The 21,049-nt window shown below is 38.4% G+C and overlaps 1 protein-coding gene across 2 annotated transcripts in view; it reads right to left on the reverse strand.

Moving 5' to 3' along the window:
- Window positions 1-21,049, reverse strand: part of Pard3b (par-3 family cell polarity regulator beta) — a 960,833-nt gene that overhangs the window by 170,013 nt on the left and 769,771 nt on the right. For both annotated transcript variants that reach the window (XR_013109510.1, XM_034497678.3), the window contains exon 19: window positions 20,459-20,569. Coding sequence is in view for 1 of the 2 variants with exons in the window: in XM_034497678.3 (XP_034353569.1) it covers window positions 20,459-20,569 (111 nt within the window). In the remaining variant the exon portion in view is untranslated. The remainder of the gene's footprint in view (window positions 1-20,458; window positions 20,570-21,049) is intronic.

Here is a 21,049-nt window from a genome sequence, read left to right on the forward strand (position 1 = left end):
ATATCTGGTCAGGAGATCTAATTTCTGATTTATATACAAGTCCAAGTGATGGTGTGCTAGGCAGATGCTTTTGAGTGCTGGTTCTTAGTTCTACCCATCTAGGGTTCCTTTACTCAGCTGCTATTGTGGCAAATATTTAAAGGGTCACTCCCAGTGGGCTCTGCACCTGCCCAAGAGCTCTGGGTTCACACATGAAAGACATGCACATGCAACCTTTATATTTAATCTGCTTTAACTAGCTCAATGGCTGGGCACTCCCAAACCTCCCCGCACTAGCACATACTACCCTCCAATATTCCTGAGTTAACACTTTCTAAATCTGTATTTTATCTTTGCTGCCCTGTTTCCTTCTGGGCAGCCCTCCCATGGGGCCCGCTTTCCCTTGTCACCCTCCTGCTCCTTCACAGCATGGTCCAGCCATGCTCCTCTCATGGCAGAATCCCATCTCTTTTTCTCTCCTCTCTCCCTCCTCTCCCCTCTCCCCTCTCCCCTCTCCCCTCTCCCCTCTCCCCTCTCCCCTCTCCCCTCTCCCCTCTCCCCTCTCCCCTCTCCCCTCCCCCCTCTCCCCTCTCCCCCTCCCCCCCCCCCCCCTCCCCTCTCCCCTCTCCCCTCTCCCCTCTCCACTCTCCCCCCTCCCCTCTCCCCCTCCCCCCTCCCCCCTCCCCCTCCACCCTCCCCTCTCCCCTCCTTTCTCCTCTCCTCTCTCCCCTCTCTCTCTCTCTCTTTCTCTCTCTCTCTCTCCCTCCCTCCCTCCCTCCTGTGTTTCTTTCCAGGGAATCTTAAAAGTCATGCCTCTGTCCCCCTGACTAGCCATTGGCTCTTTATTGACTATTAAAAAACCTAGAGACCAGCAGTGGATGTGAGAATTCCCATTTAAGCACAAATCAAAGCCCAAACAAGCTGCTTCCTTAATCCTTAGTCTATGATGTGGTCCTTGGTTAGATTTTGTTGTATCTAACACAGGACATCTCATACTACTGGAAAAAGATAGGTTCACCTCTTCCTAGAACTGTAAATTGTAAATGTGTCTGTCAAGTGTTGCCTGAAGGAAGGCCTGGCCTTGTTTATTGTGGTAATTAGCATAGTACTGCCAAGGTCTGGATTTTAAAATGTAGGTAAACATCCTTTACTTCCCTTGATCCCTTTAATCTCTACCTGATATTTAGAGCTCATTTAGGTCCGACCTAATATCAGCAAAGACATACATGTTGTAAAGGGAAGAGATGTGTGGTTAGCTCTCTCAATTCAAGGAGAATCCATGTTTAAACAGCAGCTTGAATGGATCTCTTATTAAGTACCACTATGCTTAAAAACCTTCCAGTCTTCCTCCATCACTTACATAAGAGCTTAGCTCCTTGCTGTGACCGTCACTTGTCTCCTCTGTGACTTCAGTTAATAGCACTTCTTTACTTAATTATTAAGCTCCAATCATGTGTCCTCTGTGGCCCAAGCTTGATGGGTACTTGCTGCTATTTCATCCCCGTTTGTGACTGTCATATTGAGAATGAATCTGAGTCTCTTTGTGGTAGCCCATGCCAAGTCCAACTGCTGCCAATCACATGGCTCTGTTTATCCACATTATGCATTTATACTTGACTTCCCTTACTTACCATATAAGCAGAGGCACCATTTACCTTACCTCTTGATAGAATGTCTAAGTATAGCACAGTGCCTGGAAGGTGGTAATGGGAACTGAGGGAAGATGAGTCTTGATCTGATACAGCAGATCAAGAAGAGACTGGAGAAGTAGTTCCAAAATAGAGAAGGGGAATACAAGCAGAAAGAAACACAGGAGGTCAACTAAAAGGCAGGGGGGCAGAGCCTGCAGAAGGAATTGGTCTGGAGGACACCTTCTCAGCATAACTGACTTTGAAGACAAGGTATGAGGAAAGGACTGAATGAACATTCCATGGTAATCCTAACAGTTCGAGTGAGGCCATGACTGGGTACCATGGCTATACAAGCTACCTCTGATGCTCACGTCTGTGACACCAGAAACCCAATCCTGGGAGGAGAACTGTGGGTTTAAGAGAGGCTGTCAGATCATTTTCTAAACAAAGATGTCTCCTTAGCCTCCCTCCAAACACATTATACAGCACGTATTTCTCTTTGCATTTTTAATAAAGCAAAACTTGAAAATGAACAGCAATCCTTTTATTCCCCCCTCAGAAAATCTGCAGTGACCTGCTTGCAAATAATGCCCTGGAAGGATCCCAGAAGAGGCTCTTGGTTCATTAAAATAATCAGCACATTCTGATATGCATTCGTCCCTGAAATAATAACAATTCACTTTCAATAAATTAATTATGGTTTTAATGAGCAAAATTTACATTTATATTTCTGCTTTAAGATCTTCATGGGAGGCATCATCCTCACCCATGCAGTGCCGCTGAAGCCCAGCTTTCTGCAGAGGAGACCACAGCTGCAGACAGATATGCAAACCCTGCTGCTTCAGAAATGGAGAGACAGGATGGGGTAAGAGGGTCAGACCGCATGGAAACCAAGCTCTCTTCTAATTTTGTGTCTATGAGCAAATCATGTAACCTCTCTCATTTGTACATGAAAACTATAATAGCACCAAACTCAGAGGGAGAAGACTAAATACACTTAAACACAATAAAAACTGTTTTAAGCGTGCTCTGGAACATTAGTGCCAGTTGTCGCCAGTAACAATAGCGTCACACAGGTTTGATGCAGGTAAAGGGGGGTAGTAGTAAGAGAGACACTTAGGCAGACTTCACATGCTAAAACAACCAGTCCCTCCTAAAAGTGTATACTCGGCTTCTTTCATCTCCTTCACAGTTTTACTTAGAACCTTAGGCAGAGCACAGATACTTTTAATAAATGCTACACGGCTTGAGTTGGCCAGAATGCTCAGGGGACCAGGTGTGGGGTGGTTAATTGAATTTTCTGCTTGATAGAGAGTAAAGCAGTAAATGCTTTTGGTTTGAATCTCTTGGCTGCAGATCTTTCTAAAATATATTAATCCTTTAACTTGCCTTAATGGAACTCACTGAGGAGATTTTTTTTTTTTTCACCACGCGGCAGAGCAGACCTTTTTGGAAGGCCACATTGTGTATCTCCAGCTCTCACTCTCACTTTACACTACTTGGGATGCTGAGCAGACAATGGAACTGGACATCAGCTGCAGACTCCATCATCTTGATCCATTTCCCGAGTGTCCACCATGTGCTTTGCACTGGGGAACAGATCTTATTCCTTTCCCTTTCTGGTCTAATGATTGAAGCAATGATAAATTGATAATGCTCTTTGACTTACTCTCAGGTTACATCCTGATCAACCTAGCACATGTCAAACTGCAGTAAGTTGAATGCTTGGTGGCAAATATTCCGAACCCACTGAACATCATAGCTTAGCAGCACAAAGCACTGCCGAGTACTGGTTGCTGGTGCTGGAGAAGAATGGCACACTGAGAGCTGTGGCTGGCCGCCACTGTCGAGGCACTCAAAGGAGGACTGATTGCACCACATAGGGGGGTCTCAGCAAAAAAGCTAAAGCCACGGTTTGTTTTCTAGAGACCATCTATTGCCTTCGCAATACTGTAAGACTGAAAGACGTAAGTCAAACCATCATAATATGTAATCTGGTTAATTGAGTTCAGATTAATGAAGTCTGGGTGTAGCTGTTAATTAGAAAAAGTTAAAGTATGTGTGAAGGGTATTCACTATGAAAGCACACTTTCGGGTAGACTAGTCAGGATCCTTAAACTTATGACAATGTGTGAGGCAAAATAAGTTGACTCCTGGTCACCCTAGTTGGCTTCTTCATTTAATTATACTTAATTGTTATTAGAGCTTATTTTGTCTGCTATGTCTTTGATTATGTTCTAACAACACCATGCATATGTAACATGGTATAATATATGATTAGATGACACATAACCAACCTTTCTACCTGTATCTACATCTATATTTAGATCTATTCTAAATAGAGCTTTGCAAAGTACTAAAATTGTAGTTTACAGGTAAATTACATTCTCTACATGATTTACGAAAAAAATCTTCAGAAATATATTTTATAACCCATGCTCACTTACTTGACTCAGATAACTACTATTTTTTCCTGAAAGCTTTGCTCTAAGCTTCTCAACTGCATCCTGCCAACTTTAGAGAAACCATACAGAAACACTCTGATGGCTTAGAAAATCCCTTAGATTTCAAATAAAAATTTCCCCAAGTCTTAAATTGCTCTCTAGTTAGCACAAATATCATGTATTATTGATGGGATTAAGAACTTAAATTTTTTAAAAAAAATCTCTTTTAATTTGCTGCACAGTTAAGTTGTACTTTATAATTGAATTTAATGAGTTTGTTGTAAGTGCCTAGAAATACTGGATGATAAAGAGGGTTTGTTCTATTGTCCCAGCTATGTCTCTATTTTTATTTTATTTTTTGTGGCTGCCTTCTCTGTGATCATATAACAATTTTATACTATTGCAGAATGCATTGCGATTTAGCTTTACCATTATGAAATTCTTTGTGTTCTATCCTTTCTCTTAGCCATGAACTTGAGGAAAAAGCTTATGCTTTATTTACCTTGCTATTTACCCCAAATGGCTAGCTGCTCAATTAATGTTTGCCTCAAGAGTCTATTCCATCACTGTGTTTGAAGTCACAGCAGCAGGTCCTGGCACAGCTCATTGCATTGCATCCACAATAGAGAAGCAGGAAGCAATGGGTGAATACATGTATGCTCAGCTGGCTTTCTCTGCACCATCGTCTAGCGTGTCCTATGTAGGGAATGGCGGGCAGGTCTTACCATCTCACTTAACAGAATCAAGTTATCCACACCCCCTCCACGTGGCATGCTCAGAGGCCCATCTGTAAGATGATTCTAGATTTTTGTCAAGTTGACAATTAACAGTATCATATTGAATTACTGAAGAGTTTAGGCCAAAACTAACATAAACATTGCAAGTGATTCATAGCAGGAAATCAGATATTAAAATCCTTGGGCTTTAATATATATATACACACACATACACACATACATATATGTGTGTGTATATTAAGAATATATATATATATATATATATATATATATACACACACACATAATTACACACACACACACACACACACACACAAAACTTCAATTTAACCTTAAATTCAAAATCATGATAAGATGGCTCAGGGTAAAAAATTTTCAGGGGCCTAAAATATATATATTAGTTCTCTAGATGACCAAAATACTGAATTTTAAAAATAATTTTATTTCCTTCCTTCTTTCCTTCTTCCCTCCCTCCTTCCCTTTCCTCCTTCCTTCCTTTTTCCTTCCATTTTCCTTTTTTCGGTCTCTTCCTCATTTCTTCCCTCCCTTGTTCCCCATCCTCTCTCTTCCCTTCTCATTATTGGATACTGAAAATGCGGCCTTGTTCCATCACTGAGTTGCATTCTCAACTTCCAATTTTTCTTACATGCTTTTAGAGATAAACTGTGAGTGATTCACCAGAAATGACAAACTAAAGATAATCTTTCCTATGAGAAATGCAAAAACAAAAATAAATGAGAAAAGGAAAGGGGATTTAGGAGAATAAGAGAATACATGATGGTATCAAAGGTGAGTTGCTGGTTAGAAAGACATGCCTTGCTAGACCGAAATGAACACAGATCCACTGGGGACTCAGTATAAAGCCTCAGGAGCTAGTGAGCTCCTTTAGACGACGGCCCTTGCATGAATGGCACTCCTGCCCTGCACATGGCAGGTCTAGAAACACTGTTGTACTACAGCAGAAGGTGAGAGGGGCTGGGATGATCCTCCAAGCAAGGTTCCAGCCCGTTGGAGTGAGGCAGGAAACTATGCTAGAGATCGTGTAAAGAGATGCGGGCCATAAACCATACACCACACACCTCACTTTTAATATCTGAAGAGAATCACTTGCATTACCTTTTTCTCCTCTTGGGCAGACCCTGAAAATAAGTAAGGTCTCACTTGTTTCTTTATCTTGAAAAGTCTTTATCTAAGGAGTGTTATATTTAGGTGTTCATTTAGGGGCCACTGAGAGGGCTCTGCAGGTAAATACTTTTGCTGCCAAGTCTGATGACCTGAATGTGCTTCCTGGGACCCACATGGTACACAGAGAGAATGTACCTTCTACATACATGCAATGGCATACACATGTCATGTTTCACATGCACATGCATACACAAAATATACAAATAAATAATCAAGCCAATAAATAAATGTATGTATGCAGCAAAGATAACATAGAAAGTGAAATTCACCTAGGATTGGAGATATTTTTTTGGGTTACTTAAACTCTTCCTAATCATCAATACAAGCAGAATAAACAAAATTTGATTCTAAAGCATCCTTTATAGTATTTGAACCTCAGTGGGCACTTCACCAATTTTGTAATGTACCCATGGTTCATATATTACCTTTCTTAGTGTACTGTCTTTCGTGTCTGAGCCAGCCTGCTGTGCTGACTTCAGAATATTACCAAATTTACTTCCACGCCAGATGCTCATCTGCCACACTCATAGCCTCAGCACAAAAAAAAAAAAAAAAAAAAAAATGTTCTTACAAAAAGAAAGACTTTCAGAGTCAAGAGCTCTTCAGACTAAAATGATGTCCTCAGAATATCATACTAAACTAAAATATAATAACTTCTTAGGCTATGCTTGAAACAGTTCTTCATATTCCTTCATTAGAAATTTCTGCTTAGCAGGCAATGTAAAATGAAGGTTTAAATATAATCGTAGTCATAACTATGATGTTATATGTTTTCAAATGCTTTGCAAAAGGCATAAAACACATCACACATGTTTCCCTTCCAGTCCCTGCCTGATTCCTATGTGCTAAAACATATTACACAGTTCTTTGAGACCTTAGATTCCATTAGTGTATTTGTTTTTCATTTAACTTTAAAAAACATTTTCTGAACTCAGAGAATCTCAAACTTATTTGAATGAGAACAGCATGCATGCAAATGTCTAAAATTACCTACATGGGTCACATGATCATCTTTATTATATTGTATTTATTTCTTCTTATTTCATTATGTGGTATGAACTCATCATGAGTGGTATTGGAATTTCTTTTTTTTTTTTTCAAAACAAAGTCTTGTTGTATGGCCCAGGCTGGTAACAAGTCTATGATCTCCCTGCTTCTGCCTCCCAAGAGCTGAGATGGCAGACAAGAGTCTATAGAACACACAGAAGCATCTATTTTTACCTTGTATTACAGCCAAATTTTAGGCAAGGTGTGGTTTAGCATGAACTCTTGTTTTGTTGGCTGGAAAAATGAAGTTTGTTTGCTGGAAAAATGAAGAGTTATGTTTTCTCAAGATTTAACTACCCAATTCTGTACGATTTATTTTGTAAAACAATCTTGTTTTTACATTATACATTTCTCTGTCAGGCTATGCTTGTCCATCCTTTGAAACTCCTAGGGAAAATTTATATTTTTTGGCAACACAACTGGAAAAATTATGGTATCAATCTTTTAGTTTGATGTATTTAAAACATCTTGCACAGGTATACAATTATTTTGTATTTAATATTATCAAAAGTAGTAAACCATAATAATGACACATTTCATTAAAGGTATGTTCCTTTTCTTAAAAAGGCAGAATATTTAATCATCTGTTTATTGCAGATCCTATTTCAATATGCATTTTTTACAAAATGAAACTCTAAAATTTGAATGTCCAACTCATAAATTATCCATCTTGAGTTTATTGCACCCAGTACAGCCAGATCAAAGACATATGAATTTCATCATACATTATCATGATGCAGTGAATTTTTTCTTAAACAAAGTGAGCCCATTAAAATATCTTTGATGGTTGTTCAGCTGAAAACATATACTTTCTTGAAAAGATGCATGATTTGTTCTGAAAATATCACATATTTATGTGTGTGTTTCTGAAAATATCATATAATTACATGTGTGTGTATGTGGGAGAAAGAGAGAGAGAGAGAGAGAATATGTCCCTACACTTGGAAGTTTCTCAGGCTATCCCAGCTTCAATTAGAGATTGCAAAGCATCTTAGGTATTCAGCAAATATCAATTATGTCAGTGACCTTGGTGTCAATCTGTATTGGCAATTTGCCATCTTTTATATCTTCCCTGATAGTACTTTTAATTAGCTGTTGATTCTGTCAATAATGAAATTCATTATTATTTTAAATATGATTTGTCTAAGCTAGTTCTCATCAACTCCTCTATTTGCTTTTTCAAACTGGTGCTAGTCGGTGCAATTTCTAAACAACGTATCATGCTTTCAAAAATAGGCAAGATTTTTAGCAATTTACTTTGCTACATGGTTACTATGTTCCCATTGATTATTAATATTTCATGTATTTTTAAAATTATATGAGCAGCATTAAAATTCTGATACCCTTTTCTACTTTTAAGGCAGCCAGGGCTTGCAATTTGCAGGAAGGGACACAATAAGGAATAATTTAGAAGATAAAGACTCTACTTCAGTGCTAATATTGTCTGCCATGTTTGTGCTTGGAGCTCTGTAGTACTGCCTCCCTGAGACAGCGGCTCTATGGGATGGGCTTACTACACTACTGTCTCAGTTATTCATGTTTGCTCACTGGTGGCATAAATCCAGACACGTTCGGCTCAATATATACCACGGTGCCATCCTTCTTTGACAGAGATTAAGCCAAGGACAGTGTTTCTCTTTCTCTTCCATACCATCAAATTCAAAAGCAGTATTTCACGTCAAAATATTGAAATGAATGTTCATGAGAGAAATATCAACTGGTTGCATCTAAGCAAGTGAAAGAGGATGGGGTCAAGAGTCCAGTTTAAACAAGCAAAAACTAAAACAAAACAACAGAACAAAGCCACAAAGATGGCTCTCTGATCCAACGGCATTTTACTAGTTTATAAAGTAGGCAGGTTTCATTTACTTTTCTTTGAGTCTTGTCTTTGAGGACCTGGTTTAGCAATAGACAGTCCTAATAGACTGGCCACTATGCCTCACTGAGTTAGTTCCACTGAACTACTACCAACTACCAAAGAACTTGTGTCTCTTGAATTTCATAGCCTCTGCAGACTCTTACTTCCCTAAACTAGATGGCTTTGTCTAACATTTGTTCAGCGTATTCTATATCTGAGCTCATTATAATCAATTATTCACTTGAAAAGTAGAGTTAGGGTAATAGGATGGTTTTATATCTTTTCATCCATCCATCCATCCATCCATCCATCCATCCATCCATTCATCCATCCATCTGATAACCATTTCTTGTTTATCCTGTGCAATATAGTGTATTAGATAGTGACAGAATTAAAAGAATGACTAAGATATGGTCCTAACCCCAGGGCAATTGAAATTTAGTAACAGATAAGGTATACTTGAAATTACAACCATGCATAGAAAAGGCAATGTTGACAATAACAATGTGTGCCAGCTGCATGCAAAGCTCAAGCACAGTTCTAGGTGCTCTATCATATGAATTTTATAGGAACTCTGAAGCTCAATACTGCTACAATGATGAGATGCCACCCTAAAAGAATGGGATGTTCAGTGAGCTATGAGCTTGCCTTGAATGACAATGAACACCAGTATTAGACAATTCTGGTTTTAAGCCTGTCTCTTCCTTACACCAACTGCAAGGCTATACATATTTTTCTGAAACTTTTTCATCCTTTTCTTGTTCCTTCAGGAAGAAGGATAGGAGGGGGTAAGGGAGAGGGAGATGGGAGAAGAAAGGAAAGGAGAGAAAGATGGAGAAAGAATTTAGGTTTCCTGGGGTTATAAATTATCAAAAAGCATAAACTTACATGGTTCAGGAATAGAAATTTTGATTATGAAGTCAGGATGCCATCACAGACATATCAAGCCAACGTGGATGGGCTGTTTCATTAGGCAGACATTGAAAGCTTTAGGGGAAGGCAAGTAGAGCATCTCTAACATAAAATCCAAAGTGATCTCAAATCCAAACTGTTTTTGTAGGCTCACAGGATGTTCATAACTCCTTTGAATTTTGGAACATTTCATATTTGCAGACTAGGAATGCTTAACTGGTAATGTTATGAATAGTCCAAAGCCCAGAGAACTCCAGCATCTGTAACACATCTGGACCCAAACATTTCAGCTAAGGAACACTTAACTGTTATTGTGGACCTAGTCAGCTTAATCTGTATCTCTGTTTTAATAAATTATGACTTGGGTCTGCAGAGATGGCTCACTGGGTGAGAACACTGGATGTTCTTCCAGAGGACCTGGGTTTAATTCCCAGCACCTATGTGACAGCTGAAGGCCATCTGTAGCTCAAGTTACAGAAGATCTGGTGCCTTCTGGGCATGTATGCACATGGCACACTGGCATCCATTCAGGATATATACTCATATACATTGGGGAAAAAAAAAAAAAACCTTTAAAAAAGCCACAACTTGACAAATAATTATATAGGTGTTAAGTTCCTCCAGGAGCATGCATATATAAAATGTTTTTCTAAACAACCCATTATTATTACTGTTGCTTAAAAGTGACCTGTTAGTGAAGTAACCCTGTAAACCATAGCGCAAAGGACCCCATCCTCCTCCTTTCTCAGATGCCAGAGGGACAAGGCAGGTAGCAAAAGGAAAATTTGAGTCTGGAAAAGGAGTCAGATTGTTATTTTTTAAAAAAAATATTCTGAAGCCACTTTAAATGCATGGTAAAATTGTAGAGGGGTAAAAGTTAGATGGGTGAGAGAGAATGGAACTGGGGTAAACTATCATGTGGATTCCATTTCCACCAAAGACGAGTTCCAAAATGTTAGCAGACCAGAGTTAACCAGTGTCTCATAATGCTACACATATAAGCGAAATGCAAATGGGAGGGTTTATGGGTTTAATGGCTGTGGTTACATGTGTTTCCTGCAGCTACACACCCTGTGAACTTGGAGGAGCTGGCAACAACTACCACCGTTTGTGTCCCTTCTCCATGCATTTGTTTCCACGCTGCCAAGCTCTGGCTGCCGACCACACTCCCTCGCTACTGTGCTGCCGCCCCTATGCCAAGCTCGCTACAACCGGTGATCAATAAGAAATGAGGTGATGCTTCTTGAATGGAAGTATCTGGCATCACTCCCAGCTGGGCGAAGTCTGCACTCAAGTTGGCCTTCTTCATTGTAACAGGATCCAATTCAGTAACTTTCACAGATGGCGAGGCTCAGAGCATTCCAGGCTCCAAAGGCTACTGAGTGGGTAAGTGGGAGCTTTTATCCCCAAAGCAGGTCGGGAAATAACACCGAGTGCCTAGAGTGAACCAGGTGCTTGCTTCATAAACACTACTTTTCGTTTTCCTGACAATCAGAGAGACAGATTTCTCATTTACCAGATGAGAATCTTAAAGCTTGTAGCAGTTTGGTACTATGGCTGTGTGTGTATACAGAGTCAGGTCTATCACCAACGCCCCGCCCACTCGTGGGCCTCGTAATCTTTCCTTTGGCCATATGTGTCCTCTAGGCCACAGGTAGGTTGATTTGGTTAGAAATGTGGCTATAATCAAAAAATCACTTGGAAAGCGCTTTCAAAACATACACTCTCAGGTTCAACTGCAGAGGTATCTACATTTCTTCTATATTAAACATCTATATATTATCTATTTATTTTCCATATGGCTTCTCAACCTTGGTGCAACTGACATCTTGAGCTGGATAATTACTTTTGTTGAAGAGGGTTACCCCCCAACCCCCACATTGAAGGATGTTGAGAAGTGTCCTTCCTACTTCATAAAGTCCAACAGCACCTGTCCAAACTATGACAACTAGGAAGTGTTATGACACCTTGAAGGTAAAAACACCCCAAGTAGAGGGCACCCAGAGATTTTAGGTTTCTTAAAAAATGTGGAAAAACTATATTCACATTTTCTTATTATAATCTCAGGTCTAGACCATAGTTTCTACTTAAAGGATGTGCTGGTGGGGTGTGGGGAGGCAGGTTCTGGGAGACAATAAGCTGAACAGTCTTTCAACCAGGAAAACTTGCCAATGATGTGAACAATACCTGACCTTGCTTTGTAGAGTAGATGTGTTGTCATGGAGGCTTTCCAAAGCAGGATACAATATAAAATGTGTCCAAATAGGAAAAGATGATGAGACAGCACTCTAGAATGTTCTTTGATCTCTAAAAATTTGATACATCTGCATATTTAGAGTACTTTTAGTAAATTAAGTTTGCTACCACAGTGTCTAGTTCCAAATAGGTCTACAGTAAATGTTCTGGAATCATTAACCTTTTACTTATTTCTTAATTTGGAGAAAAAATTCTTCTAAAAATCTTAGCAATTAAAAAGCATTTTCCCCAAGTAAGATACTTGTTACTGCCATTTCATTTCGAGGTAAGAAATTGGGTGGGAGGGACAATATGAATACATCCCTAAGAGTGGTTTATTCCCTACCATAAAAAAAAAATAACATTGGCTGCTTAGATGTAAATTCTAGTCTTCGAATGGTTTTCTAACAGTTATACTCCCCAAAGCTTTCACAGAAAATGTTCTACTGCTAGACACAGTCTAAACTAAAACATACCTCTCTATTGACATAAAATTTAGTGAGTTAACACTTTTCTGATAATAGAAATATATTTTATCTAATATGTGTATATTAAAACCAATGTCCTGTATCAACCGAATCCTTTCCCATTTTAAAAATTAGATCATATATTCTAAACATTTCTGAGAATCACTCTGAATAGTTTAGAGTCTTCTTTAGAATGGATTTCCACAGTGCTACTATTGCATATACTAATGTGCTATGCTACTTCAGGATATATCCATACAGAAGTATTCTTTTAAAACAAGGCTCAAGAGGTATGCTTTATAGATGCTTCCCTAAATGACTGTTGGAACGCGTGCCAGTCCAGTGATTCATTTTATGTATTAATCCAGCTCAGCTGACAAGTGGTTGCTAATACAGCACCTCTAACATTGATTCAAATTCCATAAAAGGATTTTGGCTCATAAAAAATGCTGGCGTGGCGAGTGGATGTGGGTGTGCCCATCACTTGTCTATAAGGATATTGAAATGCGCCAAGTTTTGTGGGTGACCATCAGCATTTCTAAGAAGATATGTGTTACAGTGATCAGATGAAAGTACAGGTATTACATCAAGCCACCTACGTTGCCCCTGGGTTTTACACTTTGCCCCTGTAAACTAGGGGTAATCCTGACAGACTGTCATTGAATAAAAGGTGATTGTGAGCTATACCCACACCGCTATCGTCTGTGTGTCACCTCCGTTTTTACTCTCTACTGTAGCACAACTGTAATCAATGCCATACAACAAAACCTCTTCCCAGTCACTGAAGACACTTAGTACTATGAAAACCAGCAACCTGATAACTTCCTTCTGTCAGCGTAAAAGGAGAACACAACTTTGTCCTGAGAAGCGCTATCTAGTAATGTTTTTCTTAACTTCCAGAGTGGGATGATCTAATAAGAATCTACAAGTAATTAACCTGGTCTTTCTAGCCAACCAAAGTCCCATTCAAATATACTTAAAAAAAAAAAAAAAAAAAAAAAAACAGGATTCTAAAGGAGTCATAAATTGGGGTATTTTGAAAAACTGGGATCTAATCCAGTCCATGATCTGATCAGGGTTCAGTGGTAATAATAAATTGGGACTATTAAAACTGGGAATAAGTCCAACATTTTATTTTGCCCAAACCACGGGACCCGGCAAATTCTACTGCAAAAGACAGGGGTATTCATTGACAAGTCAAACCATGCTGAATTAATCATTTGTATGTAACCATGCCAAAACATGGGTGTTTTCAACAGTTTAAATTGTGCCAAAGATTAAGTTCAGTAAATAATTAATTATCAAGAGTCACTTGGCAAATTAAAGAAATCAACCTTCTGGTTTCTTTAATAAAACATGTACTTCTTTTTAGAGTAAAATAATGACAAAACCCTGTCAATTCATTTGTTGCTCTGTGTGGGATTCAGCGTGCAATCAGTATGTGAGTTACAGCTAAAATATTAATTTACAGTGTAATACCTTCTTTGTCTATGCTGTGCATCTATCTTATTTTTTACAAAAAATATATGAACAAATGTTGTAAAAATTGTACTCTTATTCTAGTTTTCATTCCAATTTCCAGTAACATAAAAGTCCTCCATAATTAAATCAAATAGGAAGAGGTTGGGAATAGATTTTCACCCACTTGAATTCTCTATAAAATGGTTTCTGAATGTTTTTCTATCTCTAAGATACATTTCATTTATGTGGGGAATTTGCAGCTGCATAATTAAATCTTGGTTTGCCAAATATCAAAAACACATGTATTGATTCAAACTAAGGGAAGACAAGCAGCCCAGCCGATAAGGTGAGGGAGAAATCTCTGCTGTTCTTGGAAGGCATTCTGAAAGGAAAGAAAACCAAGAATCTTGAATTCAGACACCGAGACTGATTAATTTTCCTCAATCTTAGCTTCACCCTCACTGGCATTCTGTCCAGGTCTGTGGTTGAGAACAAGCCCCATATGTTTTCAGGCCTCTCAGTGCTAAAGCTGGACACATGGTGGTCCCCCAGTGTCTTCAGTTATCCACTCAGGTTTTAATATGATCCGCACATGTGGTGTTTAATTAATGTGACAAATGGTCTCCCTACAAAGCAAGCCTTAATGTGGTATAAGTGGGATGGAGGGTCTTGGAATAACTAAATTTTATGTTATTAACAATTTTTTTTTGTTTTAGTTTCAGTAAGAGGTTGCATTTAGTGAATTTTCATTTCTGGGTCAATAATATGGGACTTTAATGGAAATCAGTCTTTGGTGTCAATGGAGATATGTCAGTCAATATAATAATCCTAAGTAAAGAGTGTGTGTGTGTGTGTGGGGGGGTGGGTGTATTTTTCTCTAGCCTTTCTCTATCTGTCTTGAGAAGGTACTAAGAAGACAAGTATTGCAGTACATTACAGGCCTAAGACTTTTAAAAATTCACACTTTGGAAAAGATCACAAACTTAGTTCTTGGAATTAAACAACTAAAATTAATGACATGTTAAAATAGTCTTGCTGTCAGTTCATGATACTAATTTACATAATCTGAATGTGTGGGAAATGCTAATTTAATTTAGTCAGGACAAATAATCTTTGCATATTATATTGAGTTCATCATCTAGCAGTGAATAAAGACCTTTGAAACTAATGTTTTATTATGGCCCATTTCACTGAAGCATGAACAAAAATGATGAGTTTATTTAATGCAGGGTTTCATTGCCATGGACCGTTTGACTTGGGTCAAAAGGGGACACATCATAAACTCAGGAAATCGAATAGGGGTTGAGAAAATCCCACTACACAATCATGAGTGAAAAACTTGGCCTTGCATACACCAAGAAGAGTGTTATATACACTACATGAGTCAGTGCTTTGGCAAGTTCAGGACAGCTTGCTCGAGAAGTTCAGTGTGAATTCTTCTGTACTTGGATATTTCTGAGTCTAACATCTGGAAGATACCCTAGAGATCATATAAAGAGACTGTAGTACTAATGATGCTTGCAATTATTTTAGCTGGTATATGGCTTGGCGTATTTGATTTGCAAGAACTGATATTTTGTTTATCTGAATATGTGTGCATATAATTAAGACATGGAAGGAATACATCAGTGATTGAGGTTAATAAAATTCTAATATTTACTTGATGAACTAATCTTTTCTAAATCTAGTCATTGGTTTCTTATTAGACATTTCAAGTGTCAACAAGCTCAGTTTCATAGTACACTCTAATGTTTAGGGTGCTTCTTTTTTATTAAGCTAAAGAATGCCTCTCTTAATGCTCTACTAGTATCTTCAAGTAAAATAGGATGAAAATGATGTTGTAAATAAATATATTCTCTCTTGTATCTGAAGCCAGCTAAAGTCCCAGCTCAGCCTCCCCAGGTCCTCCAGTGCTTTTCAGAAATGCAGACTGCAGTGTAGAATGTCCCATTTTCTATGCGAGACAAAGTCTTGGGCTATACCAGGTGTGATGTGAGCCGTGTAAAATAGGAATTATTGTTTCTTCATTTTGTACATGAACTTCCAGTAATGCAGCCTAGAATGGATTAAGTTTTGGCAGGCACATCCCCCATGTTGACTCATGCTACACTTACCCTCAACTAAAACCATCAGGCAAAAAATTCATATATTCGGTATTAAGTCAAACCTTCCACATCCTGTGTTTGTACAGCTCATTCCTGGGCCCAACTGAAAGACTTTACATTTATTCCTATTAACTTCTTTATGTTTGATTTTCCCCATTGTTCCAGATGCCTCTGCCAGCACATACACTTGTCAACCTCTTCAATGCTTGGCACTCATGGCTGATCAGCAGGCCACCATCACTAATGTTAGTTCTCAGCAGGACAGCATTAAAATAAATGTTCAAGAAAGACTATTCTTGCATGCTTATATAGATGCAATGTTCATTGGTAATGTTTAGGCACATTTTCTCACACAACTAGTAATCCTTTCAGAGTTATGTCATCTGGCAAACTGAGTGTTTCTCTGCATTATCTACAGGATACTATGAGATAATTCAATTAATTACTAATATTCAGAAAGTTTCTCATACACTTTGTAAATTCCTGTGATTAGAAAGGGTCTCAACCCTGCACTATTGACATTTGGATTGAATAATTTATTCTTGCAGGGGAAGAAAGTCTTGTAGATTGTAGGATGTTTAGAGATTTCTACCCAGTAAAAGACAGTAAAAGCTCCTCCTCTCCCATCCCTTTGCAGTAACGACAGTCAGAAATGTCTCTACACATTCTAAACTTCCTCCTCTTCCCACTGACATTGCATTACAGATTCTGTGTTCCTATGAGCTATTCTACCTATTATATGGTTTCGTTAACATTTTCATGGTATAGTTAGAGGTGAAGTATTTACATACAACACTAATCACTCCTATATCAGGAATTAGATAGTGGCTAATTTATAGAAAGATATGACTAATAAGAAAAATAACATGGCAAATAAGTGGAAAGGGAATCATATCATCCTGAAGTTTAGAACAAAGGGTTAGATTAATAATAGGACAAAGATAGAATAAAGACATTGAAGCTTCCACAAGAATTGTGTAATTTCAGAGGTAATCTATAAGGACTTTGTAGCTAATGATGCCAATCAAAGTTTTATCTGGAACAGTAAAAAATACGTTGGCAGATAACTGTTCACTAATAGAAGACAAATAACATATGTATTCTAATCAGACAGAGTAGCCAGCAGTGATCAAGGTGACATGTTTTAAAAACACAAATGGCATGGAGAAGTATTGGAAGATTGCAATGTGAGAATAGAACTATGCTATCTCTGCAGCATGGGCATCAAGTTTTCCAAAGTATGCATAGAAAGCAGATTACAAAACTATTAATAATGGCTATGTAATTATTATAGAATTATTTATTTTATATATCCCAAAATATTTTTCATGAGTTTATGACCTTTTTAAATCCCTGTGGTACAGGTCTAGAGTAGCTATTCTCAACCTGTGGGTCATGACCCTTTGGGGGATTGACTGACTCTTTCATAGGGGTCCCCTACGACCACCAGAAACATGGATATTTACATTATTATTCATAACAGTATCACAATTATAGTTATGAAGTAGCAATGAAATAATGTAATGGTTGGGGATCAGTACAACATAAGGAACTGTATTAAAGGGCTATAGCATTAGGAAGGTTGAGAACTACAGCTCTGGAGCCTATGACTCATCCTGGGCTGGGTGCGCTGAGAGGGATGCTTCACACGTCATGGAACAGCACATCAGCTAGGTAGGATGCTTCAGAGAGGGCTCATGAAGAAAGGTGATGGTATTTGTAGTTTAGGCCTCTCGGTCTTAATAGGAAAACTTTCTGGGTATCATTTTTCATAAAATAAGAAGACCTGATGTCCTAGCTGCATCCTATTCCTCCAAGATAGTGTTTCTCAGGTTTGAGGAAACTGAGGAGTCACCTCAGATTTATCTATTGAATAAACAATGATTCCAGGATGGCAGCTCCCAAGATTTAGACTCTTCAGAGTGAGGTGGGCTCAGGGATCTTCATTTTTAGCAAACCCTTCTAGTGAATCAGTTGGATACAGGTGATCCACAAGCCATATTTTATGGTTTAAACCATATATATTTATTTTTTTCCTATCTGTATTTTGGTAATATCTTTTTGGTTATATAACGAAGGAAATTGATTTAGACTTTCATTAGTATGTTAGTAAACTGGCTTCTCAAAAAAATCCATTTTAAAAGTAATTTATAATATTGGTGCACTCATTTCAAAGACCTAATGGCCAGACTAGCTCACAAAATTCCTGAAAGCTTAAAAATTGGTTGTGGTAACTGTTATCTTTAATGTTATACACTATATACTTCTTTTACTGTTTTTTTTTTTTTGAAAATGGCTAATGAAAAAAAGCAGAATTAGTAAGCAATAGGATAGTTAGACTCATTTCAAGGAAACAGATTTTGATTATATTAAGCAAAAGGGACAATAATAACATTTATCAATATTTTCTACTTTCATTTGTCCTCCATGGCAACTCTCCATAAAGAGTGGCACACTTGCTGAGGTCCATGAGAGCTGTAAATTGGTTTCCTATGGATGATGAACAGCCAAAAAACCAGTACTCCAGGGTTGGGAACAACAGCACATGTTCAGCCTCCATCTCCACCCTCCATGGTCCTCAATCTGTGAGTGTTGAAATGCCTTGGCCATTAATTCTATAGCACCTAACCCTAAAATCAGCTCCATCAACTTGTTCTTCAGCACCTGATTGAGACATGGTTATCTGAAGGAAACTCATATCGGATCTGTTTTATGTGTTCATGTGTGCAGGGTGCCGTAAGTGCAGCCTAATAGTACAGCCCTTTCAATATTTTCACCAGACATATTTTAAGAATATTGGACCTGAAGCCCATATAGTCAGCTGAGGCAAATTTACAGCTTTGTCTTTAAGCACAAAACTCCCTCAGGCACCTGCTTCCTAAAGGCAAAACCAGAAAGGAAATGAACTCTTGCTAAAGGCAGCCCACCTTATTTTATGAGTTATCAATTTTCTAGCTGGCACACAGTCCACTTGCTACTGGGATATTTTACCCCTGTCTCAAGCAAGCAATGAACTGCAAAAAATGTCCAGTCTGCATTCTTGAAAACAGCTCAGATTCCCAAAGATGAGGCATGGGGACAGTCTCAATAAATGAAGTCAGGGGACCTGCAGAGGTCTATGATGCAGGCTCACAGTGCAGCTGTCTCTGCCAGTGCATGCATTAAAGTCTGTGCCAGAGTTACATTTACATTGCAGGATTTCTGCATCCTGGCCTACGATGAGGTGAACTTTTCTTGTCTTTAAGGGAGCTCTCTGTCAGGTAATAATCAATGTCAATGTAGAACACTTAATTTCCTTTTAATTTTTCTGGTGACCCTGGAAGCAGAGTTTTCAACTTCTTAGAAATGAGAAAGAACTAAATAGCATCTCCCCCTTTTATTGGTAAAGCCAGCCTTCTCAATCAAAATTGTGTACAAGATGGTGTAAAAGGTTAACCAGAGATACGTTAGACTGCTGTGTGCTAGAAAACACAATGAACAGCTGTGTTTTTCTTAGTACATATGCTACAGTAATAAGATACAAGAATGGACACTAAAACAAATAAACAAACAAACAAACAAACCCATGAGAATAAACTTAGCTAATAACAAGTGAAAAACTAGATACATTTGAGTTCCCCTGAGAAATCACAAATACATAAAATTAGATCTAGTCCTGTCTTATTTTAGTCTTTCTCTGAGGTTCATTTTGTTCAGAAGGTAAAGAATTTTCAGAAGACATAGGAGTATTCAATTGCATGTTTTAAAATCAGACAGTTTTACATTTATGTAGGAGAGTTAACATCAAAGGTATATGAAGGACCTCTTGTCTCAGTGGAACATGATGCTCCCCCAGCAGGAGCACTTGTCCCTCACGAACTGCCATTACTGTTGTCTTTGAAACTGGCCCTTCTGCAGATGGGCAGCATGTTTTCAGCTTGCTGATAGCCTAATAAAAGACAGTAGCTTATGAAAAATGGAGGACAGGGGACATGTACTCAAATTACATGACCAAATGGAGTTAGCAGAATATAATTAGGAAAGGCATGTAGCAGGCTGTCAAAAATGAGGAACAGACTAGGGGAATTTGAGAGTTCTAGACATCAATATCAAAATGACCTTTGGATTAGCAGAGGAAAAATATCATTCGTTAAGTCATGGGAAAATATGCACCGAAGGAGTCAGAACCAGGAGAGACACAGAATGGGACTATAGGTTCTGACAAGATGAAGACGCAGCTAAGATTTCTTCTTATAAATATGATGAAGGTTCACTGGCAAGGTGGATTGCTTTGTCAGGGAGGCCCTGGTTCTCTGGTATGCTTCTTAAACTAAAATGCCTCTGGTTGATTAGTGGAAGTTGGTAACTTAAACTCAGATTCTGTGGTCCATAAAGGGAGAGCTCTGAGTGTTCCTTACCTCTCCCTTTCTTCTTTCATTCTTTCCAGCCCTTCTTCTCCCGGGTGCCCGGACTTCTGCGTACCTTTCTGCTCGGCCTTCCCGACCTTGTCATCTTTCTTCTTTCCAAATCTAGAAGGCAAGGACAAAGTTCACAATTCAGACTTTTCTTTTGGCAAATGTAAGATACGGATGACATGTACTTAACCTGCTACGATTCTTTATTCTAAATAACACAAGAACACTGGCATACATCAGAAGTAAAATAAGATTACAAAAGCAGAAAAATAACACAGTTGCTAAATCCTTTCTCTCCTTTCCTTCCTCTTTTTATTCACATGCTTATTTTGTATCAGGAATAACACTATGTGATTAAAAGTGAATCATTTTGACTATTAATTCAATGAGGAATTAAAAACCAGAATGATTATCATTCATTTGTGACTAAAAACTGAACAATTTTCTAATGAGACTGCCCCAGAACTGCAGTCCATTGCCATTTTAAGGTAAAATACATGAGATTATGTAATTATAGGTAACAAAGAACCTTAGTGAAGTCTCATTTTAATGTGTTCCTTTGACTCAAAAGCTCTAAGGGAAATGGGGCACAGT

The sequence above is a fragment of the Arvicanthis niloticus genome, chromosome 3, assembly GCF_011762505.2.
Source record: "Arvicanthis niloticus isolate mArvNil1 chromosome 3, mArvNil1.pat.X, whole genome shotgun sequence".
Classification (NCBI taxonomy): Eukaryota; Metazoa; Chordata; class Mammalia; order Rodentia; family Muridae; genus Arvicanthis; species Arvicanthis niloticus.